Genomic DNA, 22,699 nt, shown 5'->3' with positions numbered 1-22,699 from the left:
AGACCACAGTACCGGTACTCCTTGTATATAGACCACTGTACCGGTACTCCTTGTATATAGACCACAGTACCGGTACTCCTTGTATATAGACCACAGTACCGGTACTCCTTGTATATAGACCACTGTACCGGTACTCCTTGTATATAGACCACTGTACCGGTACTCCTTGTATATAGACCACTGTACCGGTACTCCTTGTATATAGACCACAGTACCGGTACTCCTTCTATAAAGCCTCGTTATTGTTTTTATTGGGCTACTATTTCCTTTCTTATTTAGCAAATATTTGTCTTGCTTTTTAACTCCGCACTGTTGGGAATGGGCTCGTAAATTAGCATTTTACCGCAAAGTCTACACCTGTTGGATTCAGTACCATTTGATTTGATTTGAACTTGATAGCTCAGTGGAGGGGTTATCTCCAGGGTTTCAACAGGAGTTTTCCTGACTATATGACCTGAGTGTTTCTAATCAAATAAAATAAAAAATGTTGAGAAGCCCACTGACCTAAATATGGTTTGAGAAAACACACAGACATGTTAAAGTGTGACCTCCAGCCAATAACACTATGGTGGGGGTTTCTGGGCATTGACTGTATCTAGAAACGTGTGTGTGTGTTCCAGCGTGTGCACCCACCTTTGGCAACATTCTTCCTTTCGGGACACGACTCAACCCTTCCTGTCTACACCGTCCTGCTCTCTCTCTCTCACTGCATCCTTCTCTCTCTCTCTCTCTCTCTCTCTCTCTCTCTCTCTCTCTCTCTCGCTCTCTCTTTCTCCTCCAGTCAGAGGGTGACACCCAGAGGGCACCTCTCTCTCTGTCATAGAGCCCAGTGGGGTTCCTCATCACATTATCCCTCCAGCATGCTCTAGTAGAGTATGAGCAACCAACACATATCCTGTAACTACCATTATACACACTTCATTGACAGTAGAGTAGAAGCAACATTTCCTCACATTGTATTGAAACATGAGTCAAGCGCTGTTCTCATATTCTATGTCGTTGACGATGTAGCCTGGATTCCAGGCCTCCTCTTGTACCTTCCTTTAACTGAGACTATTGAGGATGCAGCTGTTTATACTGCAGGCTGGGTTAGTGTATATGAACATCCCTGAAGTGGGTGGTATAGAGTGTCAGTCTGACAAGCTTCTCCACTTTATGGATGAGATCTCAGTTGCTTAGCAGATATAGATGGGTCAAGTTGGGGAGATGGATGTGAAAGAAGGATTCCTCAGACTCCCAAGGTTGTTTGAGGTAAATTGACTTTAACTAAACTTTTCCACTCCCCACCAGCTCTCTCTCTCTCCCTATGGGCTCCAACCCCCTATGCCGAGTTAGATTCAGCAGTAGCCTCCTGCAGTAGGTAACATATGCTCTTCAGTCTTCGCTAGTGTTAAACCATGCCAAGTTTCCCTGTGAATAAAAAAGAGACATTAGAGGTGAAGAGAAAGATGAACGTGGTTTAGTTTCATGCATGCTTGATTCTTCCTCACTTCCTCACTGCGGTCTTGAATGCGCATTTGTGCACTGCAGAGTGCAAGAGTGTTTTATCTTCCTCTGTAGACTGTAGACTAGAGCAGAAAGGGGACTGGGCTGGTGGAGAGATGTTGTGGATGTTGATGGCCTTAAGCGCAGTGATTGAATTTCAATTATTATGACACAGGAAATTGAAATGAGGGTGTAGAAAACAAACATACTATTATGACATCATTTGAAGATTTATAATTGGCTTGATGCATAGTATTATAAGATATGCTGTGTGTGTGTGTGTGTGTGTGTGTGTGTGTGTGTGTGTGTGTGTGTGTGTGTGTGTGTGTGTGTGTGTGTGTGTGTGTGCGCGCGCGTGTGCATGTGTGTTCTTAGTACACTGTATGTATAATGTATTTGTGTACACTGTATACCTATATCCATCACATGATTATGTTGGGTGGATGGAGGTGCAGTTGAATCAATACCATAAACATTCTGTTAGTTCTGCAGCTACTTTAGTTTCTGCCCTATACCCAGTGGGTATGTTTCTTTAGTTTCTGCCCTATACCCAGTGGGTATGTTTCTTTAGTTTCTGCCCTATACCCAGTGGGTATGTTTCTTTAGTTTCTGCCCTATACCCAGTGGGTATGTTTCTTTAGTTTCTGCCCTATACCCAGTGGGTATGTTTCTTTAGTTTCTGCCCTATACCCAGTGGGTATGTTCTTTAGTTTCTGCCCTATACCCAGTGGGTATGTTTCTTTAGTTTCTGCCCTATACCCAGTGGGTATGTTTCTTTAGTTTCTGCCCTATACCCAGTGGGTATGTTTCTTTAGTTTCTGCCTATACTCAGTGGGTATGTTTCTTTAGTTTCTGCCCTATACCCAGTGGGTATGTTTCTTTAGTTTCTGCCCTATATCCAGTGGGTATGTTTCTTTAGTTTCTACCCTATACCCAGTGGGTATGTTTCTTTAGTTTCTGCCCTATATCCAGTGGGTATGTTTCTTTAGTTTCTGCCCTATACCCAGTGGGTATGTTTCTTTAGTTTCTGCCCTATACCCAGTGGGTATGTTTCTTTAGTTTCTGCCCTATATCCAGTGGGTATGTTTCTTTAGTTTCTGCCCTATACCCAGTGGGTATGTTTCTTTAGTTTCTGCCCTATACCCAGTGGGTATGTTTCTTTAGTTTCTGCCCTATATCCAGTGGGTATGTTTCTTTAGTTTCTGCCCTATACCCAGTGGGTATGTTTCTTTAGTTTCTGCCCTATATCCAGTGGGTATGTTTCTTTAGTTTCTGCCCTATATCCAGTGGGTATGTTTCTTTAGTTTCTGCCCTATACCCAGTGGGTATGTTTCTTTAGTTTCTGCCCTATACCCAGTGGGTATGTTTCTTTAGTTTCTGCCCTTTAGTTTCTGCCCTATATCCAGTGGGTATGTTTCTTTAGTTTCTGCCCTATACCCAGTGGGTATGTTTCTTTAGTTTCTGCCCTATACCCATTGGGTATGTTTCTTTAGTTTCTGCCCTATACCCAGTGGGTATGTTTCTTTAGTTCTGCCCTATACCCAGTGGGTATGTTCTTTAGTTTCTGCCCTATACCCAGTGGGGTATGTTTCTTTAGTTTCTGCCCTATATCCAGTGGGTATGTTTCTTTAGTTTCTGCCCTATACCCAGTGGGTATGTTTCTTTAGTTTCTTGCCCTATATCCAGTGGGTATGTTTCTTTAGTTTCTGCCCTATATCCAGTGGGTATGTTTCTTTAGTTTCTGCCCTATACCCAGTGGGTATGTTTCTTTAGTTTCTGTCCTATACCCAGTGGGTATGTTTCTTTAGTTTCTGCCCTATACCCAGTGGGTATGTTTCTTTAGTTTCTGCCCTATACCCAGTGGGTATGTTTCTTTAGTTTTTGCCCTATACTCAGTGGGTATGTTTCTTTAGTTTTTGCCCTATACCCAGTGGGTATGTTTCTTTAGTTTCTGCCCTATACCCAGTGGGTATGTTTCTTTAGTTTCTGCCCTATACCCAGTGGGTATGTTTCTTTAGTTTCTGCCCTATACCCAGTGGGTATGTTTCTTTAGTTTCTGCCCTATACCCAGTGGGTATGTTTCTTTAGTTTCTTCTGCCCTATACCCAGTGGGTATGTTTCTTTAGTTTCTGCCCTATATCCAGTGGGTATGTTTTCTTTAGTTTCTGCCCTATACTCCAGTGGGTATGTTTCTTTAGTTTTGCCCTATACCCGTGGTATGTTTCTTTAGTTTTTGCCCTATACCCAGTGGGTATGTTTCTTTAGTTTCTGCCCTATACCCAGTGGGTATGTTTCTTTAGGTTTCTGCCCTATACCCAGTGGGTATGTTTCTTTAGTTTTCTGCCCTATACCCAGTGGGTATGTTTCTTTAGTTTCTGCCCTATACCCAGTGGGTATGTTTCTTTAGTTTCTGCCCTATACCCAGTGGGTATGTTTCTTTAGTTTCTGCCCTATACCCAGTGGGTATGTTTCTTTAGTTTTCTGCCCTATACCCAGTGGGTATGTTTCTTTAGTTCTTGCCCTATACACCATGGGTATGTTTCTTTAGTTTCTGCCCTATACCCAGTGGGTATGTTTCTTTAGTTTCTGCCCTATACCCAGTGGGTATGGTTTCTTAGTTTCTGCCCTATACCCAGTGGGTATGTTTCTTTAGTTTCTGCCCTATACCCAGTGGGTATGTTTCTTTAGTTTCTGCCCTATACCCAGTGGGTATGTTTCTTAGTTTCTGCCCTATAACCCAGTGGGTATGTTTCTTTAGTTTCTGCCCTATACCCAGTGGGTATGTTTCTTTAGTTTCTGCCCTATACCCAGTGGGTATGTTTCTTTAGTTTCTAGCCCTATACCCAGTGGTATGTTTCTTTAGTCTTCTGCCCTATACCCAGTGGGTATGTTTCTTTAGTTTCTTCTTGCCCTATACCAGTGGGTATGGTTTAGTCCTATCCCAGTGGGTATGTTGCTTTGGAGTTTCTGCCCTAATAAACCCAGGGTAATGTTGCGTTAAGTTTTTGCCCTATACCCAGTGGGTATGTTCTTCTTTAGGTTCTGTCTACCCTATATCCAGTGGGTAGTGTTTCTCTTTAGTTTCTGCCCTATAACCAGTGGGATGTTTCTTGTAGTTTCTGCCCTAGACCCAGTGGGTATGTTTCTTTAGGTTTCTGCCGATAACCCAGTGGGTATGTTTCTCTGTAGTTTCTTCGCCCTATACCCAGTGGGTATGTTTCTTTAGCTTTTTGCGCACCTACAACCAGTTGGTATTGTTTCTTTAGTTTCTGTCCTATTACCCAGTGGGGTATGTTTCTTTGTTTTTGCCCTATACCCAGTGGGTAATGTTTCTTTAGTTTCTGCCCTATATCCAGTGGGTAAATGTTTCTTTAGTTTCTACCCTATACCCAGTGGGTATGTTTCTTTAGTTTTCTGCCCTTATACCCAGTGGGTATGTTTCTTTAGTTTCTGCCCTATACCCAGTGGGTATGTTTCTTTAGTTTCTGCCCTATAACCCAGTGGGTATGTTTTCTTTAGTTTCTGTCCTATACCCAGTGGGTATGTTTCTTTAGTTTCTGCCCTATACCCAGTGGGTATGTTTCTTTAGTTTCTCCCCTATACCCAGTGGGTATGTTTCTTTAGTTTCGCCCTATACCCAGTGGGTATGTTTCTTTAGTTTCTGCCCTATACCCAGTGGGTATGTTTCTTTAGTTTCTGCCCTATACCCAGTGGGTATGTTTCTTTAGTTTCTGCCCTATACCCAGTGGGTATGTTTCTTTAGTTTCTGCCCTATACCCAGTGGGTATGTTTCTTAGTTTCTAGTTTCTGCCCTATACCCAGTGGGTATGTTTCTTTAGTTTCTGCCCTATACCCAGTGGGTATGTTTCTTTAGTTTCTGCTGCCCTATACCCAGTGGGTATGTTTCTTTAGTTTCTGCCCTATACCCAGTGGGTATGTTTCTTTAGTTTCTGCCCTATACCAGTGGTATGTTTCTTTAGTTTCTGCCCTATACCCAGTGGGTATGTTTCTTTAGTTTCTGCCCTATACCCAGTGGGTATGTTTCTTTAGTTTCTGCCCTATACCCAGTGGGTATGTTTCTTTAGTTTCTGCCCTATACCCAGTGGGTATGTTTCTTTAGTTTCTGTCCTATACCCAGTGGGTATGTTTCTTTAGTTTCTGCCCTATACCCAGTGGGTATGTTTCTTTAGTTTCTGCCCTATACCCACTGGGTATGTTTCTTTAGTTGTCTGCCCTATACCCAGTGGGTATGTTTCTTTAGTTTTCTGCCCTATACCCAGTGGGTATGTTTCTTTAGTTTCTGCCCTATACCCAGTGGGTATGTTTCTTTAGTTTCTGCCCTATACCCAGTGGGTATGTTTCTTTAGTTTCTTGCCCTATACCAGTGGGTATGTTTCTTTAGTTTCTGCCCTATACCCAGTGGGTATGTTTCTTTAGTTTCTGCCCTATACCCAGTGGGTATGTTTCTTTAGTTTCTGCCCTATACCCAGTGGGTATGTTTCTTTAGTTTCTGCCCTATACCCAGTGGGTATGTTTCTTTAGTTTCTGCCCTATACACAGTGGGTATGTTTCTTAGTTTCTGACCCATACCCAGTGGAGTATGTTTTCTTTAGTTCTGGCCTATACCCAGTGGGTATGATTTCTTCTAGTTTCTGGTCCCTATACCCAGTGGGTATGTTTCTTTAGTTTCTGCCCTATACCACCAGTGGGTATGTTTCTTTAGGTTTTCTGGCCATATACCACAGTGGGTATGTTTCTTTTTAGTTTCTGTCTCCTATACCCAGTGGGGTTATGTTTCTTTAGTTTCTGCCCTATCACCCAGTGGGTATGTTTCTTTAGTTTTCTGCCCTCTACCACACAATGTGGGTATCTTTCTTTAGTTTAGTTCTGCCCCTATACCCAGTGGGTATGTTTCTTTAGTTTCTGCCCTATACCCAGTGGGTATGGTTCTTTCGGTTTCTGCCCTATTTATACCCAGTGGGTATTGTTTACTTTAGTTTCTGCCACTTTATACACCAGTGGGTTATGTTTCTTTTAGGTTTCTGCCCTATACCCAGTGGGTATGTTTCTTTAGTTCTACCCTAGATAACCCAGTGGGTATGTTTCTTTAGTTTCTGCCCTATACCCAGTGGGTATGTTTCTTTAGGTTCTGCCCTAACCCAGTGGGTATGTTTCTTTAGTTTCTGTCCCTATACCAGTGGGTATGTTTCTTTAGTTTCTGCCCTATACCCAGTGGGTATGTTTCTTTAGTTCTGCCTATACCCAGTGGGTTATGTTTCTTTAAGTTTCTCCCTATACCCAGTGGGTATGTTCTTAGTTTCTGCCCTATACCCAGGGGTATGTTTCTTTAGTTTCTGCCCTATACCCAGTGGGTATGTTTCTTTTAGTTTCTGCCCTATACCCAGTGGGTTATGTTTCTTTAGTTTCTGCCCTATACCCAGTGGGTATGTTTCTTTAGTTTCTGCCCGATACCCAGTGGGTATGTTCTTTAGTTCTGCCCTATACCCAGTGGGTATGTTTCTTTAGTTTCTGCCCTATACCCAGTGGGTATGGTTCTTTATAGTTTCTGTGCCCTATACCCAGTGGGTATGTTTCTTTAGTTTCTGCCCTATACCCCAGTGGGTATGTTTCTTTAGTTTCTGCCTATACCAAGTGGGTATGTTTCTTTAGTTTCTGCCCTATACCCAGTGGGTATGTTCTTTAGTTTCGCCCTATACCCAGTGGGATGTTTCTTTAGTTTCTGCCCCTATACCCAGTGGTATGTTTCTTTAGTTTCTGCCCTATACCCAGTGGGTATGTTTCTTTAGTTTCTGCCCCTATCCCCAGTGGGTATGTTTCTTTAGTTTCTGCCCTATACCAGGTGGGTATGTTTCTTTAGTTTCTGCCCTATACCCAGGGGTATGTTCTTTAGTTTTCTGCCCTATACCCAGTGGTATGTTCTTTAGGTTCTGCCCTTAATACCAGTGGTATGTTTCTTAGTTTCTTCCCTATACCCAGGGGTATGTTTTCTTTAGTTTCTGCCCTATACCCAGGGGTATGTTTCTTTAGTTTCTGCCCTTACCCAGTGGGTATGTTTCTTTAGTTTCTTGCCCCTATACCCAGTGGGTATGTTTCTTTAGTTCTGCCCTATACCCAGTGGGTATGTTCTTTAGTTTCTTAACCCTATACCCAGTGGGTATGTTTCTTAGTTTCTGCTCCTATACCCAGTGGGTATGTTTCTTTAGTTTCTGCCCTATACCAGTGGGTATGTTCTTTAGTTTCTGCCCTATACCCAGTGGGTATGTTTCTTTAGTTTCTGCCCTATACCCAGTGGTATGTTTCTTTAGTTTCTGCCCTATACCCAGTGGGTATGTTTCTTTAGTTTCTGCCCTATACCCAGTGGGTATGTTTCTTAGTTTCTTGCCCTATACCCAGTGGGTATGTTTCTTTAGTTTTCTGCCCTATACCCAGTGGGTATGTTTCTTTAGTTTCTGCCCTATAACCCAGTGGGTATGTTTCTTTAGTTTCTGCCCTATACCCAGTGGGTATGTTTCTTTAGTTTCTGCCCTATACCCAGTGGTATGTTTCTTAGTTTCTGGCCCTATACCCAGTGGGTATGTTTCTTTAGTTTCTGCCCTATACCCAGTGGGTATGTTTCTTTAGTTTCTGCCCGATACCCAGTGGGTATGTTTCTTTAGTTGTCTGCCCTATACCCAGTGGGTATGTTTCTTTAGTTTCTGCCCTATACCCAGTGGGTATGTTTCTTTAGTTTCTGCCCTATACCCAGTGGGTAGTTTCTTTAGTTTCTGCCCTATACCCAGTGGGTATGTTTCTTTAGTTTCTGCCCTATATCCAGTGGGTATGTTTCTTTAGTTTCTGCCCTATACCCAGTGGGTATGTTTCTTAGTTTCTGCCCTATACCCAGTGGGTATGTTTCTTTAGTTTCTGCCCTATACCCAGTGGGTATGTTTCTTTAGTTTCTGCCCTATACCCAGTGGGTATGTTTCTTTAGTTTCTGCCCTATACCCAGTGGGTAGTTTCTTTAGTTTCTGCCCTATACCCAGTGGGTATGTTTCTTTAGTTTCTGCCCTATACCCAGTGGGTATGTTTCTTTAGTTTCTGCCCTATACCCAGTGGGTATGTTTTCTTTAGTTTCTGCCCTATACCCAGTGGGTTATGTTCTTTAGTTTCTGCCCTATACCCAGTGGGTATGTTTTCTTTAGTTCTGCCCTATACCCAGTGGGTATGTGTCTTTAGTTCTGCCCTATACCCAGTGGGTATGTTTCTTTAGATTTCTGCCCTATACCAGGGGGTATGTTTCTTTAGTTTCTGCCTATACCCCAGTGGGTATGTTTCTTTAGTTTCTGCCCTATACCCAGTGGGTCTGTTTTCTTTAGTTCTGCCCTCTATACCCGTGGGTATGTTTCTTTAGTTCTGCCCTATACCACAGTGGGTATGTTTCTTTAGTTTCTCTGCCCTATACCCAGTGGGTATGTTTCTTTAGTTTCTGCCCTATACCAGTGGGTATGTTTCTTTAGTTTCTGCCCTATACCCAGTGGGTATGTTTCTTTAGTTTCTGCCCTATACCCCAGTGGGTATGTTTCTTTAGTTTCTGCCCTATACCCAGTGGGTTATGTTTCTTTAGTTTCTGCCCTATACCCAGTGGGTATGTTTCTTTAGTTTTTGCCCTATACCCAGTGGGTTATGTTTCTTTAGTTTCTGCCCTATACCCAGTGGGTATGTTTCTTTAGTTTTCTGACCCTATACCCAGTGGGTATGTTTTCTTTAGTTTCTGCCCTATACCCAGTGGGTATGTTTCTTTAGTTTCTGCCCTATACCCAGTGGGTATGTTTTCTTTAGTTTCTTGCCCTATACCCAGTGGGTATGTTTCTTTAGTTTCTGTCCCTATACCCAGTGGGTATGTTCTTTAGTTTTTTGCCCTATACCCAGTGGGTAGTCTTTAGTTTGTCTTAGTTTCTGCCCTATACCCAGTGGGTATGTTTCTTTAGTTTCTGCCCTATACCCAGTGGGTATGTTCTTTAGTTTCTGCCCTATACCCAGTGGGTATGTTTCTTTAGTTTCTGCCCTATACCCAGTGGGTATGTTTCTTTAGTTTCTGCCCTATACCCAGTGGGTATGTTTCTTTAGTTTCTGCCCTATACCCAGTGGGTATGTTCTTTAGTTTCTGTCCTATACCCAGTGGGTATGTTTCTTTAGTTTCTGCCCTATACCCAGTGGGTATGTTTCTTTAGTTTCTGCCCTATACCCAGTGGGTATGTTTCTTTAGTTTCTGCCCTATACCCAGTGGGTATGTTTCTTTAGTTTTTGCCCTATACCCAGTGGGTATGTTTCTTTAGTTTCTGCCCTATACCCAGTGGGTATGTTTCTTTAGTTTCTGCCCTATACCCAGTGGGTATGTTTCTTTAGTTTTCTGCCCTATACCCAGTGGGTATGTTTCTTTAGTTCTGCCCTATACCCAGTGGGTATGTTTCTTTAGTTTCTGCCCTATACCCAGTGGGTATGTTTCTTTAGTTTCTGCCCTATACCCAGTGGGTATGTTTCTTTAGTTTCTGCCCTATACCCAGTGGGTATGTTTCTTTAGTTTCTACCCTATACCCAGTGGGTATGTTTCTTTAGTTTCTGCCCTATACCCAGTGGGTATGTTTCTTTAGTTTCTGCCCTATACCCAGTGGGTATGTTTCTTTAGTTTCTGCCCTATACCCAGTGGGTATGTTTCTTTAGTTTCTGCCCTATACCCAGTGGGTATGTTTCTTTAGTTTTTTGCCCTATACCCAGTGGGTATGTTTCTTTAGTTTCTGCCCTATACCCAGTGGGTATGTTCTTTAGTTTTCTGCCTATACCCAGTGGGTATGTTTCTTTAGTTTCTGTCCTATACCCAGTGGGTATGTTTCTTTAGTTTCTGCCCTATATCCAGTGGGTATGTTTCTTTAGTTTCTACCCTATACCCAGTGGGTAGTTCTTTAGTTCTGCCCTATACCCAGTGGGTATGTTTCTTTAGTTTTGCCCTATACCCAGGGTATGTTTCTTTAGTTTCTGCCCTATACCCAGTGGGTATGTTTCTTTAGTTTCTGCCCTATACCCAGTGGGTATGTTCTTTAGTTTCTGCCCTATACCAGTGGGTATGTTTCTTTAGTTTCTGCCCTATACCCAGTGGGTATGTTCTTTAGTTTCTGCCCTATACCCAGTGGGTATGTTTCTTTAGTTTCTGCCCTATACCCAGTGGGTATGTTTCTTTAGTTTTGCCCTATACCCAGTGGGTATGTTTCTTTAGTTTCTGCCCTATACCCAGTGGGTATGTTTCTTTAGTTTCTGCCTCTACCCAGTGGGTATGTTTCTTAGTTTCTGCCCTATACCCAGTGGGTATGTTTCTTTCTGCCCTATACCCAGTGGGATGTTTCTTTAGTTCTGCCCTATACCCAGTGGGTAGTTTCTTTAGTTTCTATACCCAGTGGGTATGTTTCTTTAGTTTCTGCCCTATACCCAGTGGGTATGTTTCTTTAGTTTCTCCCCTATACCCAGTGGGTATGTTTCTTTAGTTTCTGCCCTATACCCAGTGGGTATGTTTCTTTAGTTTCTGCCCTATACCCAGTGGGTATGTTTCTTTAGTTTCTGCCCTATACCCAGTGGGTATGTTTCTTTAGTTTTTGCCCTATACCCAGTGGGTATGTTTCTTTAGTTTCTGCCCTATACCCAGTGGGTATGTTTCTTTAGTTTCTGCCCTATACCCAGTGGGTATGTTTCTTTAGTTTCTGCCCTATACCCAGTGGGTATGTTCTTTAGTTCTGCCCCTATACCCAGTGGGTATGTTTCTTAGTTCTGCCCTATACCCAGGGGTATGTTCTTTAGTTTCTGCCCTATACCCAGTGGGTATGTTTCTTTAGTTTCTGCCCTATATCCAGTGGGTATGTTTCTTTAGTTTCTGCCCTATACCCAGTGGGTATGTTTCTTTAGTTTCTGCCCTATATCCAGTGGGTATGTTTCTTTAGTTTCTGCCCTATACCCAGTGGGTATGTTTCTTTAGTTTCTGCCCTATACCCAGTGGGTATGTTTCTTTAGTTTCTACCCTATATCCAGTGGGTATGTTTCTTTAGTTTCTGCCCTATACCCAGTGGGTATGTTTCTTTAGTTTCTGCCCTATACCCAGTGGGTATGTTTCTTTAGTTTCTGCCCTATACCCAGTGGGTATGTTTGGGGATTTCATTCTAGTCCCTAGCAAGGTCCATTTGCTTTCTGCCGGTTGAGTTTTGCTTCACAGGGCAGGTAGGAAGGAAGGAAGGAAGGAAGGGAGAGGAGCGGGTTGGAAGGAAGAAGAGGGGAGGGAGGGAGGGAGGGAGGGAGGGAGGGAGGGAGGGAGGGAGGGAGGGAGGGATGAGGCTCAGCTTGGAGAGCGCTTTCACATTGGATGTTTGGACTGAAGGGGTGGGCATAGTCCTGTTCCTACTCTACCTCTCCCTCTGCCTCTGTCAGTGTGGAGGGGAGTAGAGAGAGCGCACACACACACATCCAAACACACACATCCAAACACACACATCCCAACACACACACATCCCAACACACACACATCCCAACACACACACTTTCACACTATCACAGTGGACAGAGTATAAGAGCACACAAAGGAAGAGCCAGAGAGGAAGTGGAGAGACCATGTCAGGGCATACCAGGACAGACCTCGGACTACACCACGCATCACACACACCGTCGGGACCAGAGCAACAGCATTATGAGGACAAGGGGACACTGTGAGGACAGGGTCATGGTTATGGTTTACGAGGACACGGTCGTGGTTTACTAGGTCACTGAGACTGGAGAATGTCTAATGTGATTAACCGTTAGTTAACCGTTAGTTGACCAGGTGTGTGAAGTTTAAAGGACTCATGGCAGCACCAACTACACAGCCACAGGAGCCTATGAAGGTGAGTTCGAGATTTACCAATGATGTATACATTCATCATCTGCCTTTTTTATTCTTTAGAATGATTTGTGTATATTCGTATTCATTATATTATACAGAATTGGGTGTTAATGTCCTTACAGAACATTCTGGCTCATTTCGGTTGCGTAACTTTTCTCGCTGAGATTTTAATACTTGATCATAATGAGATTTGATTGGTTGATTATAATATCCAGAAGAGTAGGCTTTAGTTGTAATTAGTTGCATACAGATACAATTGGTCACAGAGAATAGTGTTTTTTAAATTATATAATGAAATAACATTTTGCTGTGGAATTAAAAATGATACCAGAAAATGTCTTTCTGGGTTTATGCCGGGATAGTTTCTGTGAAATCTTTTCATTTATCTGACAGGTCTGGCTTGTATTAATTGCGGATGAATTTCCCGATGGGTATTAACATCAGCGAAACGTGGCGAGGTCCTTGACTCGGCTAAATGAATTGAAGGGAAGAGCGGTTCCCTCGTTCCCTTGGCGCGACAGACGAGTAGAAAGTGCATCCGGGCTGTTTCTCCTTCTTTCCGCATGAGCGCTTGAGACAGACAGGGCGGAGAGTAGATGATGGCCCGGGTTTGAAATTGACTTGACAATATTTTTCTATGTGGACTGGCCATTCTCAACATGTTATATCTGAGGAGTGACACTTTTTGTTTCACTAGCTGTCAAAAGTGTTATTGTTTTTTTATGACTATGACAAGTTTTTGTTTTGCTTCACTGGCAAAAGTTTCATAGGTTGGGAATGATGGTACATTTCTGACTGCTTGAAGTTTTAAAAAGCTGCTGGAAAAAGGGAGATATTTGCACCACTCCTTCACCCAAAAGGCACTAAACAAGCTGACAAGGGGCCAGAAAGGGATGGTGATGAAAATACTAAATCTAGCTGTCAGAAGTTTTATTGGTTGTAATGGTGGCAATTTCTTGACTGCATAGAATCTTAAAAAGCTACAGTTGTGGAAGAAGGGTTCAGGGCAAAGCTCCCTCACCCAAAGACAGTAGACAAGCTGGCAGGGGCCAAGGGAGGATGTTGATTCAAATACAAAATGAGAGAAAAAACAGAGAAAGAGAATACGTAATGTGATGCTAACAGCCACACACAGCGCAACACTGATACAGGCGTCGTCAACAGTGGTGCCAAAGGGCCAAACAACTGAGAGAATGAGATTGCAGGAGTGTCTAGCTAAGCAAAACAGAACTGCCGGCCGCACTTTTAAATGAAGAAAAAAATGGGGACTTCTTGAGGATACCTGTCAGAAGAGAGATCTGTATTCTGACCATTGACCACATTGCTTGGCCCTCAATTAAAACTACATACATCAAACCCACTAGGAGAAGGAAGAAGAAAAATTGTATCTTTACTATCCCTCAAGGGGATGTGTCTTCAAGACACAATACTGTTGTATAAAATAGATACTTACACTCAGGGGCGCAACTTTCACTGGGGCATGTCCCCCCCAACATTCTGAATTTGCATTTTTGCCCTCCCAGTTTTATCATAGGAATGTGATACAAAATGAGGCAACGGCGTGCTTTAGGACCATGCGGATGCCTCCGAGTGATCGCGTAGGCTGTTTAGAGTGTTTATCTGACTGAGTAAAAAAATGATATACAAAAAAATTATAATAATGATGTCCCCTCATTTCTGAAACCGAAGTCGCACCCCTTATACTATTAAACATGTAATTTACATCTACTACACACAAAAAAGACCCCAAAAAGTAGTACACGGTCTCAATACAGCCAAGTAGCCGGTTTAAGGTTTAACAAAATCCTTTCAGCTCTGATGCGCCTGAACAAAGCAGGCGGGCGTAGGGCAGCTGTAGAAAAGCCCTACACAACTAAGCCCCTGTTCTTTTACTTCAATAGAACAGTGTTTTCCTTCTTTCTTTCCTTTAAACATAGTTTTACTGTGAATCAAATTTGCCTTCAGTTTGGTTTGGAAGTGTAAGGTTCTGTATTTATTTTCTTAGTCAACCTTGTGTTCTGTTTTGTTGTATTCTTGAACGTAGCCCTGTTTCTTTGTGTTCTTGAACGTAGCCCTGTCTTTCATTTTTGTTCATTGATTTCACCTGTGTTCGTTTCTCACCTGGTCTCATCAGCTCCTTATTTAGTTCAGTTCATTCTGTTTGTGCCTTTGAGAGGTATTGTTCGTTTTGACTCTTCTAAGCCTGTTCCTAGCTCATTTGTGAGAACCAGTTATTGCCTTCAGTCCTAGTTTTGTTTCTCCTGCCTGTTTGCCTACCTGTGTATGACCATTGCCTGCCTTTGACCACGATTCCTGCCTTCTACGACGGTGAAATAAACACCTGCTGCGCTCTGGGTGTGAATCTACACCTTTTTCTCCCTGAGTATTCATTACAGGAAGACTGTTCCACTTCACTTGTCTTCTTAGCATGAAGTAGGATTTGAGAGATATTGGCCGTGTGTGTGTGTTGGTCCCCAGGGAAAAGGAATCCATGGCCCATACGCATATTTCATCAATGACCTGTGATCCCTCCATCCTCATTCAAAACGGACCATATAGTACAAGACCCCTACAGACGTAGGATCTTAATTTGATCACTCTTTCTGGCTGAGAATTTTTAGGACAATTGTATTAGTTCCATTTAGCTAGGCAAGCTCAATCATACATAGGTTAAGTATTTGAAATGATTTCAACTCATAAGGAACCAATTTTCCAAGTGTCGTGACTATCAAAGAGATGGGGCTTAGTTCAGCTGCCCTCAAGTCAAAATGTGACATTATATGAAATTGTAATACTTTGTTTTCAAATGCCATGGCAATGGAACATTATAACAGCCTTCCCTCTCCAACCTAAACTCAAGTGTTCCACTACAGCATATACTGTGACGTGTGTGAGAGGATGGCAGGATCTCTAGAATAGGATATCCACCATCAATATTCAATATATTACCATTAGACTGTAAGCTAGCATCGTCCATTCTCAGCCCATTCATTTGGCATGCCTGGAGCTAGCCACCGGAGGATTGCAGCCGAGGAAATGTGCTTCGCAGCCTCCAATGAGAATTGATTACTTCCACTGTCCAGCTCACACACACTCAATGCCTGCTTTAAATATGGACCATACCTTCCTTTGTCACATCTGATGTCTGACTACACAGTCCAATGACGTTCTATTTGGGTTATTGATTCGCAAAATCTTGACTGCTGATCAATTGTATTGATGATTGACATACAAATCTAATGGAGGATGATTTTCTTGTTGTGTAACACTTGAGACCTGATGGACTTGTCAATAGTTAATCTAGTCAGTTTTGCTTCTTGGCTGAGATTCCATTAGTCCTGATCAGGAAAGAAGAGATTGAGGTGCATTTAATAAATCCATTGAGGTTCCTTTCAAAAACGGTTCGTTGTAAGTTTTGCTCCCTTGGCTGCATTACTATTAGTCATAATCTGGGATGTAAACAAATTACAAGGGGACAGATTGAGATTTAGGTTGCGGTGCATTCAATATCTCCATTGAGGTTCCTTTTAATTACACTCAGGAAACGTTACAACTGATTACTGGGTTGATGTGGATCATGTTCTTTAGGGCATACGTTTTAAATTATTTTATTTTAAGTATTTGTGTTACCTATTGGATCACTCCAGGGTCGTATTCATTAGGGCACACCATATCTAAGTATTTTGCAACAGAAAACAAACATTACCCTTTCTCAGGCTGTCCGTCTATGTTTCAGTCTGTTTGCTGCCTAATGAACACAACCCTGATTTGATGTGTTTTTCTCTTTGTCTTTCAGTCCCAACAGAAGTCCACTTTAGTCATCCATATTTCATTCTATTTTCTTCGGTTTGGTGTCTAATGAACACAATCATGATGTGTGTTCCTCCCTGTCTTCCAGTCTCAGCAGAAGTGCATAGCCGTCTTTGCTCTGCTGTGCTGCTTCGCTGTGCTGGTGGCTCTCACCTTCTCCGCTGTAGACGTCTGGGGGGAGGACGAGGACGGACTCACAGAAGAGAACTGTAACAGACACTGTCGGTAAGAGGTACAGGAACTATAATCAAGGAACCCAGAACCAAATACTTGCGCTAGCTAAATGAAAGTCATTACAAAGGTCCAAAACAGTCTGCAGGGCTACCTATCCGTAACAAGTAAAGCTACATGCCTACAACATTGTCATAATTGACAGGAGTCAAAATCTTCCAAGGCCCTAAGATGCTATCATAAACATAGGCCATAGATGTCTGCATCATCGATTTCAGAGATCTGAAATGATGTATATGATTTGTATGATTAAAACTGTATGCTTTCTCATCAGCATTGTCCTTGTGGAGAACATTCCGGAGGACCTCCCCCTTTCCGTAGATGGTACAACCCACGTGCCCCTCTCCACAGGCCTCAACAGCCTGTTGGACCAGGCCAAGCACTCAGTGGAGGTGGTATCTCCCGTCTGGAACCTCAACTCATGGGACCAAGAGACATGGCCCAACTCTGGCAAACAGGTATCATGTAACAAGAATGCCACTTCTACTTCTTCTTCTTCATCATCATATATCGCAAACTATAAAACTATGGACCGTTCTACAAATGTTCTACTTTGGCAAAGTGCTATTCCATTATATCAGCAGTGCGCCCAGCAGCAGAAATTGATACTAAGCCACACAAAACCTGCAACAGTCTTTGGATAAGGACATTCACAGAGCAAAGGGAACAATAACAGTCATACTGTACATATCCTTTTATGTCTCAGGGCCAGCTTCTGTTCCAGAGACTGCTCAACCTCAAGACTCGGGAGGTTAAATTGAAGATTGCCAGTAGTCTCACAGACTCTGCTGACCTGCAGAAACTAACAGAGCATGGTAAGTGACACTTCATTCATATCACTCCACATAATATACAAAAACAGCAATGTATTATTCATTGATGGCCTATAGTACTGTGTGTTCCCAATTATGCATACAGATGTAAGATCTTAATTGAATAACTATTTTGTTGTTGAGAATTTTCCTGCTCAGCAGAAACGCAAACTTGTAGTGTATTTGAGTTTTTAAAAGGCTTCTAAAAGGGATCATTTCCACATTGAAAATTCAGACTTGATTTGCCCTAATAAAAAATATATCAACCCCTACAAAAATGTCCATTAATTATAATCCACATAGTAATTCAAATTTCCTCTTGCTGCAGGATTATTTTCCTGCTGTAGCAAATTTACTCAAATTTAGACCCTACATCTGTAGGCTACAGTGTCTTATATTTATCTTAAGGAAAGCAGATACAGCACTTTATATAACATTTTGTCATACCCATGGTATACTGTCTGATATACCAACGCTGTCAGCCAATCAGCATTTAGGGCTCGAACCACCCAGTTTATACAACATTTTATATAACATCCATCACAGTATGAGCTCCACTCTCACTCCTTGAGCTCTCCGGCAAACTTGAGTCCACAAGGTCAAACAACATGAATGTGCAAATGGATCCAACTTAACTGCTTCCTTGTCAAATTGGGCTGCCTCCTGCCTCCAAGGCTGCCTGTACGTCTTTCTGTCAGCCACAGGCCACATTGGCAGGCTTCCCTTTCTTCTCGAATGTGTCCGTGATCTAAGGAGCCAATAGAAACAGGGCCTAAATGTTGGACTGGAGGTTGTGTCCTTCTGCAAGGCACTTTACTGCTCCCTTCTCAACTGCTCCTGGGGTTCTACACTGAGGCCGTCCCTGTGCTTCCAGTCCCTTGGAGTTGGGCTGGTTAAGCAAAAAGACCCATATCTGTTCTCTCCAAGAAAATGGACAATAAAGTATTCTTCTTCCCTGACTTCATTTTCCCCCTGCAGGTGCCGATGTTCGCTTTGTGAATATGTCAGCTCTGACCGGAGGCGGACTGCACTCCAATTTCTGGGTTGTTGATAGAAAGCATGTGTTCATTGGCAGTGCCAGCATGGACTGGAGATCACTGTCCAAGGTACCAGTTCTAGACTAGGGTTTCCCAAACTCGGTCCTGGGTCCCCCCTGGGTGCATGTTTTGTTTTTTGCCCTAGCACTACACAGCTGATTCAAATAACCAACTCATCATCACCCTTTGATTATTTGAATCAGCTGTGTGGTGTTAGGGCAAATACCAAAAGGTGCACCCAGGGAGGGCCCCAGGACCGAGTTTAGGAAACCCTGATCTAGTCCATTAGTGATTAGAGAAGTGATTACCTGCACTTTCATGCCCTAATGCCAGCTGGTGGTAGAACTCCCATTGAATGTAATTAAGATATTGGCCAATGAGGAGTCAACACACACACACACACACACACAACCACACACACACACACACACACACCCAGTGCAAGACAACAGAAATCTACACACTCTAGCAGAAATGTCAGCAGAGAACAGAAATGTCTCAAGGTACTGTACATGCAATAATGAGCTGTCAGCAGTCTTTGTCAGCTGAAATAAACAGGTATAAGGTCCACAAACACAATACACTGAAACAAACAATGTTTTCATCAGACAGGTATTCATTTATAGTGCATATAACTAGTCTGTTTGAGGAGTCTCTCAGCCGTCCAGTCAACACACTCATTCTCTCTTTAATAAGCAGACAGTTAACCACGTTGCCTCCTCCTCTCCCTCCGCCTCTTCCCTGCATCTCTCCACAGAGGAAGGAGTTGGGGGTGATGGTTTATAACTGCAGCTGTCTGGCTATAGACCTCCATAGGGTCTTCTCCTTTTACTGGCAGCTCCAGTACAGAGACTACATCCCTTCTATCTGGTCCAAGAGAGTCACGGCCCTCTACGGCAAGGACAGCCCTGTAACGCTGTACCTCAATGATACAGAGGTTACCGCTTATGTGTCGGTGAGGATTCGTTGTTATTTACTATGTATTACATAGAGCAGATCAGTGGAGGCTGGTGGAGGGAGGAATCGGAGGACGGGCTGCGTTCCATTTCTTCCATCCCAGGCATTACAATGAGCCTGTCCTCCGATGTATACTGACACCAGCCACCACTGGTCTACAAACCATAACATAATATAATATGGTCTACAAACCATAACATAATAGGAGTTTTGGAGTTATGTTTCTACACTCTTGTTGAAATGGAGTAGAATAATCATAACAAACCCTAACCCTAACTAACCCTAACTTACCCTAACGCTAACCCTAACTAACCCTAACTTACCCTAACGCTAACCCTAACTAACCCTAACCAACCCTAACCAATCCCAACTTACCCTAACCATAACTAATCCTAATTTACCCTAACCATAACCAACCCTAACTATCCCTAACCCTAACTAACCTTAACTAACCCTAACTAGCCCTAACCCTAACTAACCCTAACTAACTCTACCCCTAAGCAGTTTTCCCAGACATCTTATTACTTGACCATGGAGCTGATATTTACAAAACGTTCTTGTACCCTAGAATGTTCTGAACAGCTTTACAAAACATTATGACACCCATAACAGATTGCTTTATCAATTATTAATCCGACGCCCATCCGGGTTATTAATCATGTAAATGCAACGCAGAGAAACAAATGAAACGTCTCCGTTGGACGCGTCGGCGTCTAATTTGACAGTAATGAATCTCTCCATCCCCCTCGGGATGATATGTCGATCAGCTACAGAGAACACATTCATCAGCATAACAGGAAGTAATGATGGTATGGTGTCCTACTGTGAAGCTGCTGTTGGAGAATCTTGCCCTCCTCCTCTGCCTCCGCTCCCCTCAGTTCACTTCTGACAATGACGCATGTTGGGGTTATGTCCATCCTCGTTTCGCCCCGCTACTTCCCCCCCCCCAACATCTCAGACTTTATTAAATACTGAGACTGCTTAAAATTGGAAAATAACCTTTGTTTTGAAAGTGTGAACCAGAAGGCAGTAATAAAGTGAAGCTATGAAAAGCTGAAGCTCTACTTATTGAAATAGTTGACCGTCTTTAATATAACCTGCAATCAAAACAAGTCAAATTGAATCATTTGAATGTGTGTTCTCATCTTAATTATGATTCCTTTCTTGGTTCCTTCCTTCCCTCCTCAGACCTCTCCTGACCTCTTCTGTCCTAAGGATCGGGCCAAGGACATAGATGCCATACAGCATGTGATGCAGGACGCCAAGTTGTTCATCTACATCTCTGTCACAGACTACCTTCCACTACTCATCAGAAGGTCTGGAGGGTCTTTAGTTTCAAGGTGATGCTTCCCAATATCCGATAACGAGCCTATTCATCTTTTCACAATGTGCTCATTATAGTCGGACCAATGACATAATATATGTCATACAAGCTGTAGCTATACTTTCTGTAACCTGCAATCTGAGTGCAACCATAGTTTACATCCGGGCCTTGATTTATGAATTTGAGAGCCCAAACCCTCAGCTTTTTAGCAAACCAAGTGGCAGGGGTGCCATTGGCTGAAACACAAATGAAGGATTGTGGCTAAAAGTGTTAGCTAAAAGTGTTCTTGTCAGACCCTGTGGTGCTCTGCTGTGCATCTCATTTCCTGTAACTTTGTGACCCTTCCATCGACACAGATACTGGTCTCCTATCGATGAGATGATACGTGAGGCTGTGGTCCTGAGAGGGGTCAAAGTTCGTATGCTCATTAGTTTCTGGAAGCAGACCCACCCGCTCACCTTTAACTTCATTATATCCCTCAAGTCACTGTGCATGGAGCTGGCCAACTGCTCCCTCGAAGTGGTGAGTGAATGAAAATAAAGACTGTGAAATGCCTATTAAAGAGATGTACTGTATATTACACTCCAAAATACCATGTACTGTAGCGGGTTTTACACAATCAATGGTGTGGGCAGTTTCATCTCGACATTAGACTACTTTTGAGGTCTAAAAACATTGATCTTGGACTGTAATATTTATTTCAGAATATAGTGGCTGAGGAATTCAGATCTATGACGGCTCATTGAGTTTTAAAGCAACTTGAAGCCGTGCAGTGCCCTAGCATTGCCTCTATTGCGGTGGATATCAATTTGGTTTTATGACTTTAATCTTCTATTCCTGCAGAAGTTTTTTAGCCGGAGGGAGCAGATGGCTAATAGTCAACCAGGAATCAACCACAATAAGTACATGGTGACCGACAGTGCTGTGTACATAGGTCAGTGATCCAGATGTCACTGGGAATCTACTGTATCATTGATTATACAATTATTTATACGGAGAAGACATACAATATTTATTATCCTTTACTCTTAAACCCCCAAAGGCCAAAATGGTATGATATCTGATATCTGATATCTGATGTGCGCTGCCTCTATTTCCTCAGGTAATCACGACTGGGTGGGGAGTGAGTTTGCCTATAACGCTGGGACCGGACTCATCATAAAACCAATACACACTCTCAAGGAGAGGGGCGCCACAATCCTAGAGCAGGTGAAGGCTGTATTCGAGAGAGACTGGCATTCGCGCTACGCTAAAACCCTACAGGCCAGTAATAGGACTCCGGAGGGTAGCAAATACAGGAACCTCCACAACAACCAGAGGTCAAGAGTCTGACGGATAACAAGGAGGGCAAAGAGACCTGGAATGAGTCTAACGACCCCTATTAATAAGCTATCAGCACAACTTTCCCTTTAACTTGTCATGAAACAAGGGTGTATTCACTAGGAACTAAACGGACGCAAACAGGCCGAAAGGGGGAGGGACCGAGTTAAAATTGTCCAATATGAAACTCTCGTTTTGCTGCGGTTTGCTGTGGTGTGTACTAATGAAGACACCCCATGTTTGATGACAGCCAAATATGGATTATGCTGAAGATGCACAAATCTGGTTATGTGGACCATTATATGCATTATTATACGCATGAGCGGCATGGAGGTTGAACATAAAAGACTATTCTAATGGTGTCATTTTTTCAGGACCTCTACATTTACACACACTGAAGTATATATGCATTTTGTATTGTTTGATTATGCATTCAGTTTGACAAGAATACCTCAGCAGTTTAACCTTTTATAATAATCTATATAACCACAAAAAAAAATCATAGTAAACATAAAATGCTTTGCCTTAATTATATTTCACATGCTTACATGGAGACGACCTCTGTAGACTTATTGTCATATAAACAAATTAAAATATAACTGGTAGGATGTTACCTGTGTGCAATTGCATGGCATGCCTTTTGGGGGAACTGCCAAAATGCCCCCCCCCCCCCCCCCCCAACACACACACACACACACACACACGCTCAAGGACGAGAGGATAATTTGACCTAGAACAGAAGAATATCATTATACAAAAGCCAGTAGGCCTATGTAAGTAGGAATGATTCATTAAAATACATGGAATG

The 22,699-nt window shown here is 42.7% G+C and overlaps 1 protein-coding gene across 1 annotated transcript; it reads left to right on the top strand.

Annotated features, from left to right (window-relative positions):
* Positions 1-1,244: 1,244 nt before the first annotated feature.
* LOC115147267 (inactive phospholipase D5) lies at positions 1,245-22,564 on the top strand. Its single transcript, XM_029689414.1, has 11 exons — positions 1,245-1,251; positions 12,333-12,401; positions 16,299-16,435; positions 16,716-16,899; positions 17,148-17,256; positions 18,232-18,359; positions 19,048-19,245; positions 20,436-20,587; positions 20,928-21,093; positions 21,415-21,505; positions 21,674-22,564. The coding sequence occupies exons 2-11, from the start codon at positions 12,363-12,365 to the stop codon at positions 21,901-21,903; spliced, it is 1,434 nt and encodes a 477-aa protein (XP_029545274.1). The 5' UTR covers positions 1,245-1,251; positions 12,333-12,362; the 3' UTR covers positions 21,904-22,564.
* The last annotated feature ends 135 nt before the right edge of the window (positions 22,565-22,699 follow it).

Source organism: Salmo trutta, chromosome 14 (genome assembly GCF_901001165.1).
Source record: "Salmo trutta chromosome 14, fSalTru1.1, whole genome shotgun sequence".
Taxonomy (NCBI): Eukaryota; Metazoa; Chordata; class Actinopteri; order Salmoniformes; family Salmonidae; genus Salmo; species Salmo trutta.
Note: the sequence above shows the minus strand (reverse complement) of the source record. Positions and strands in the feature narration are given on the sequence as shown.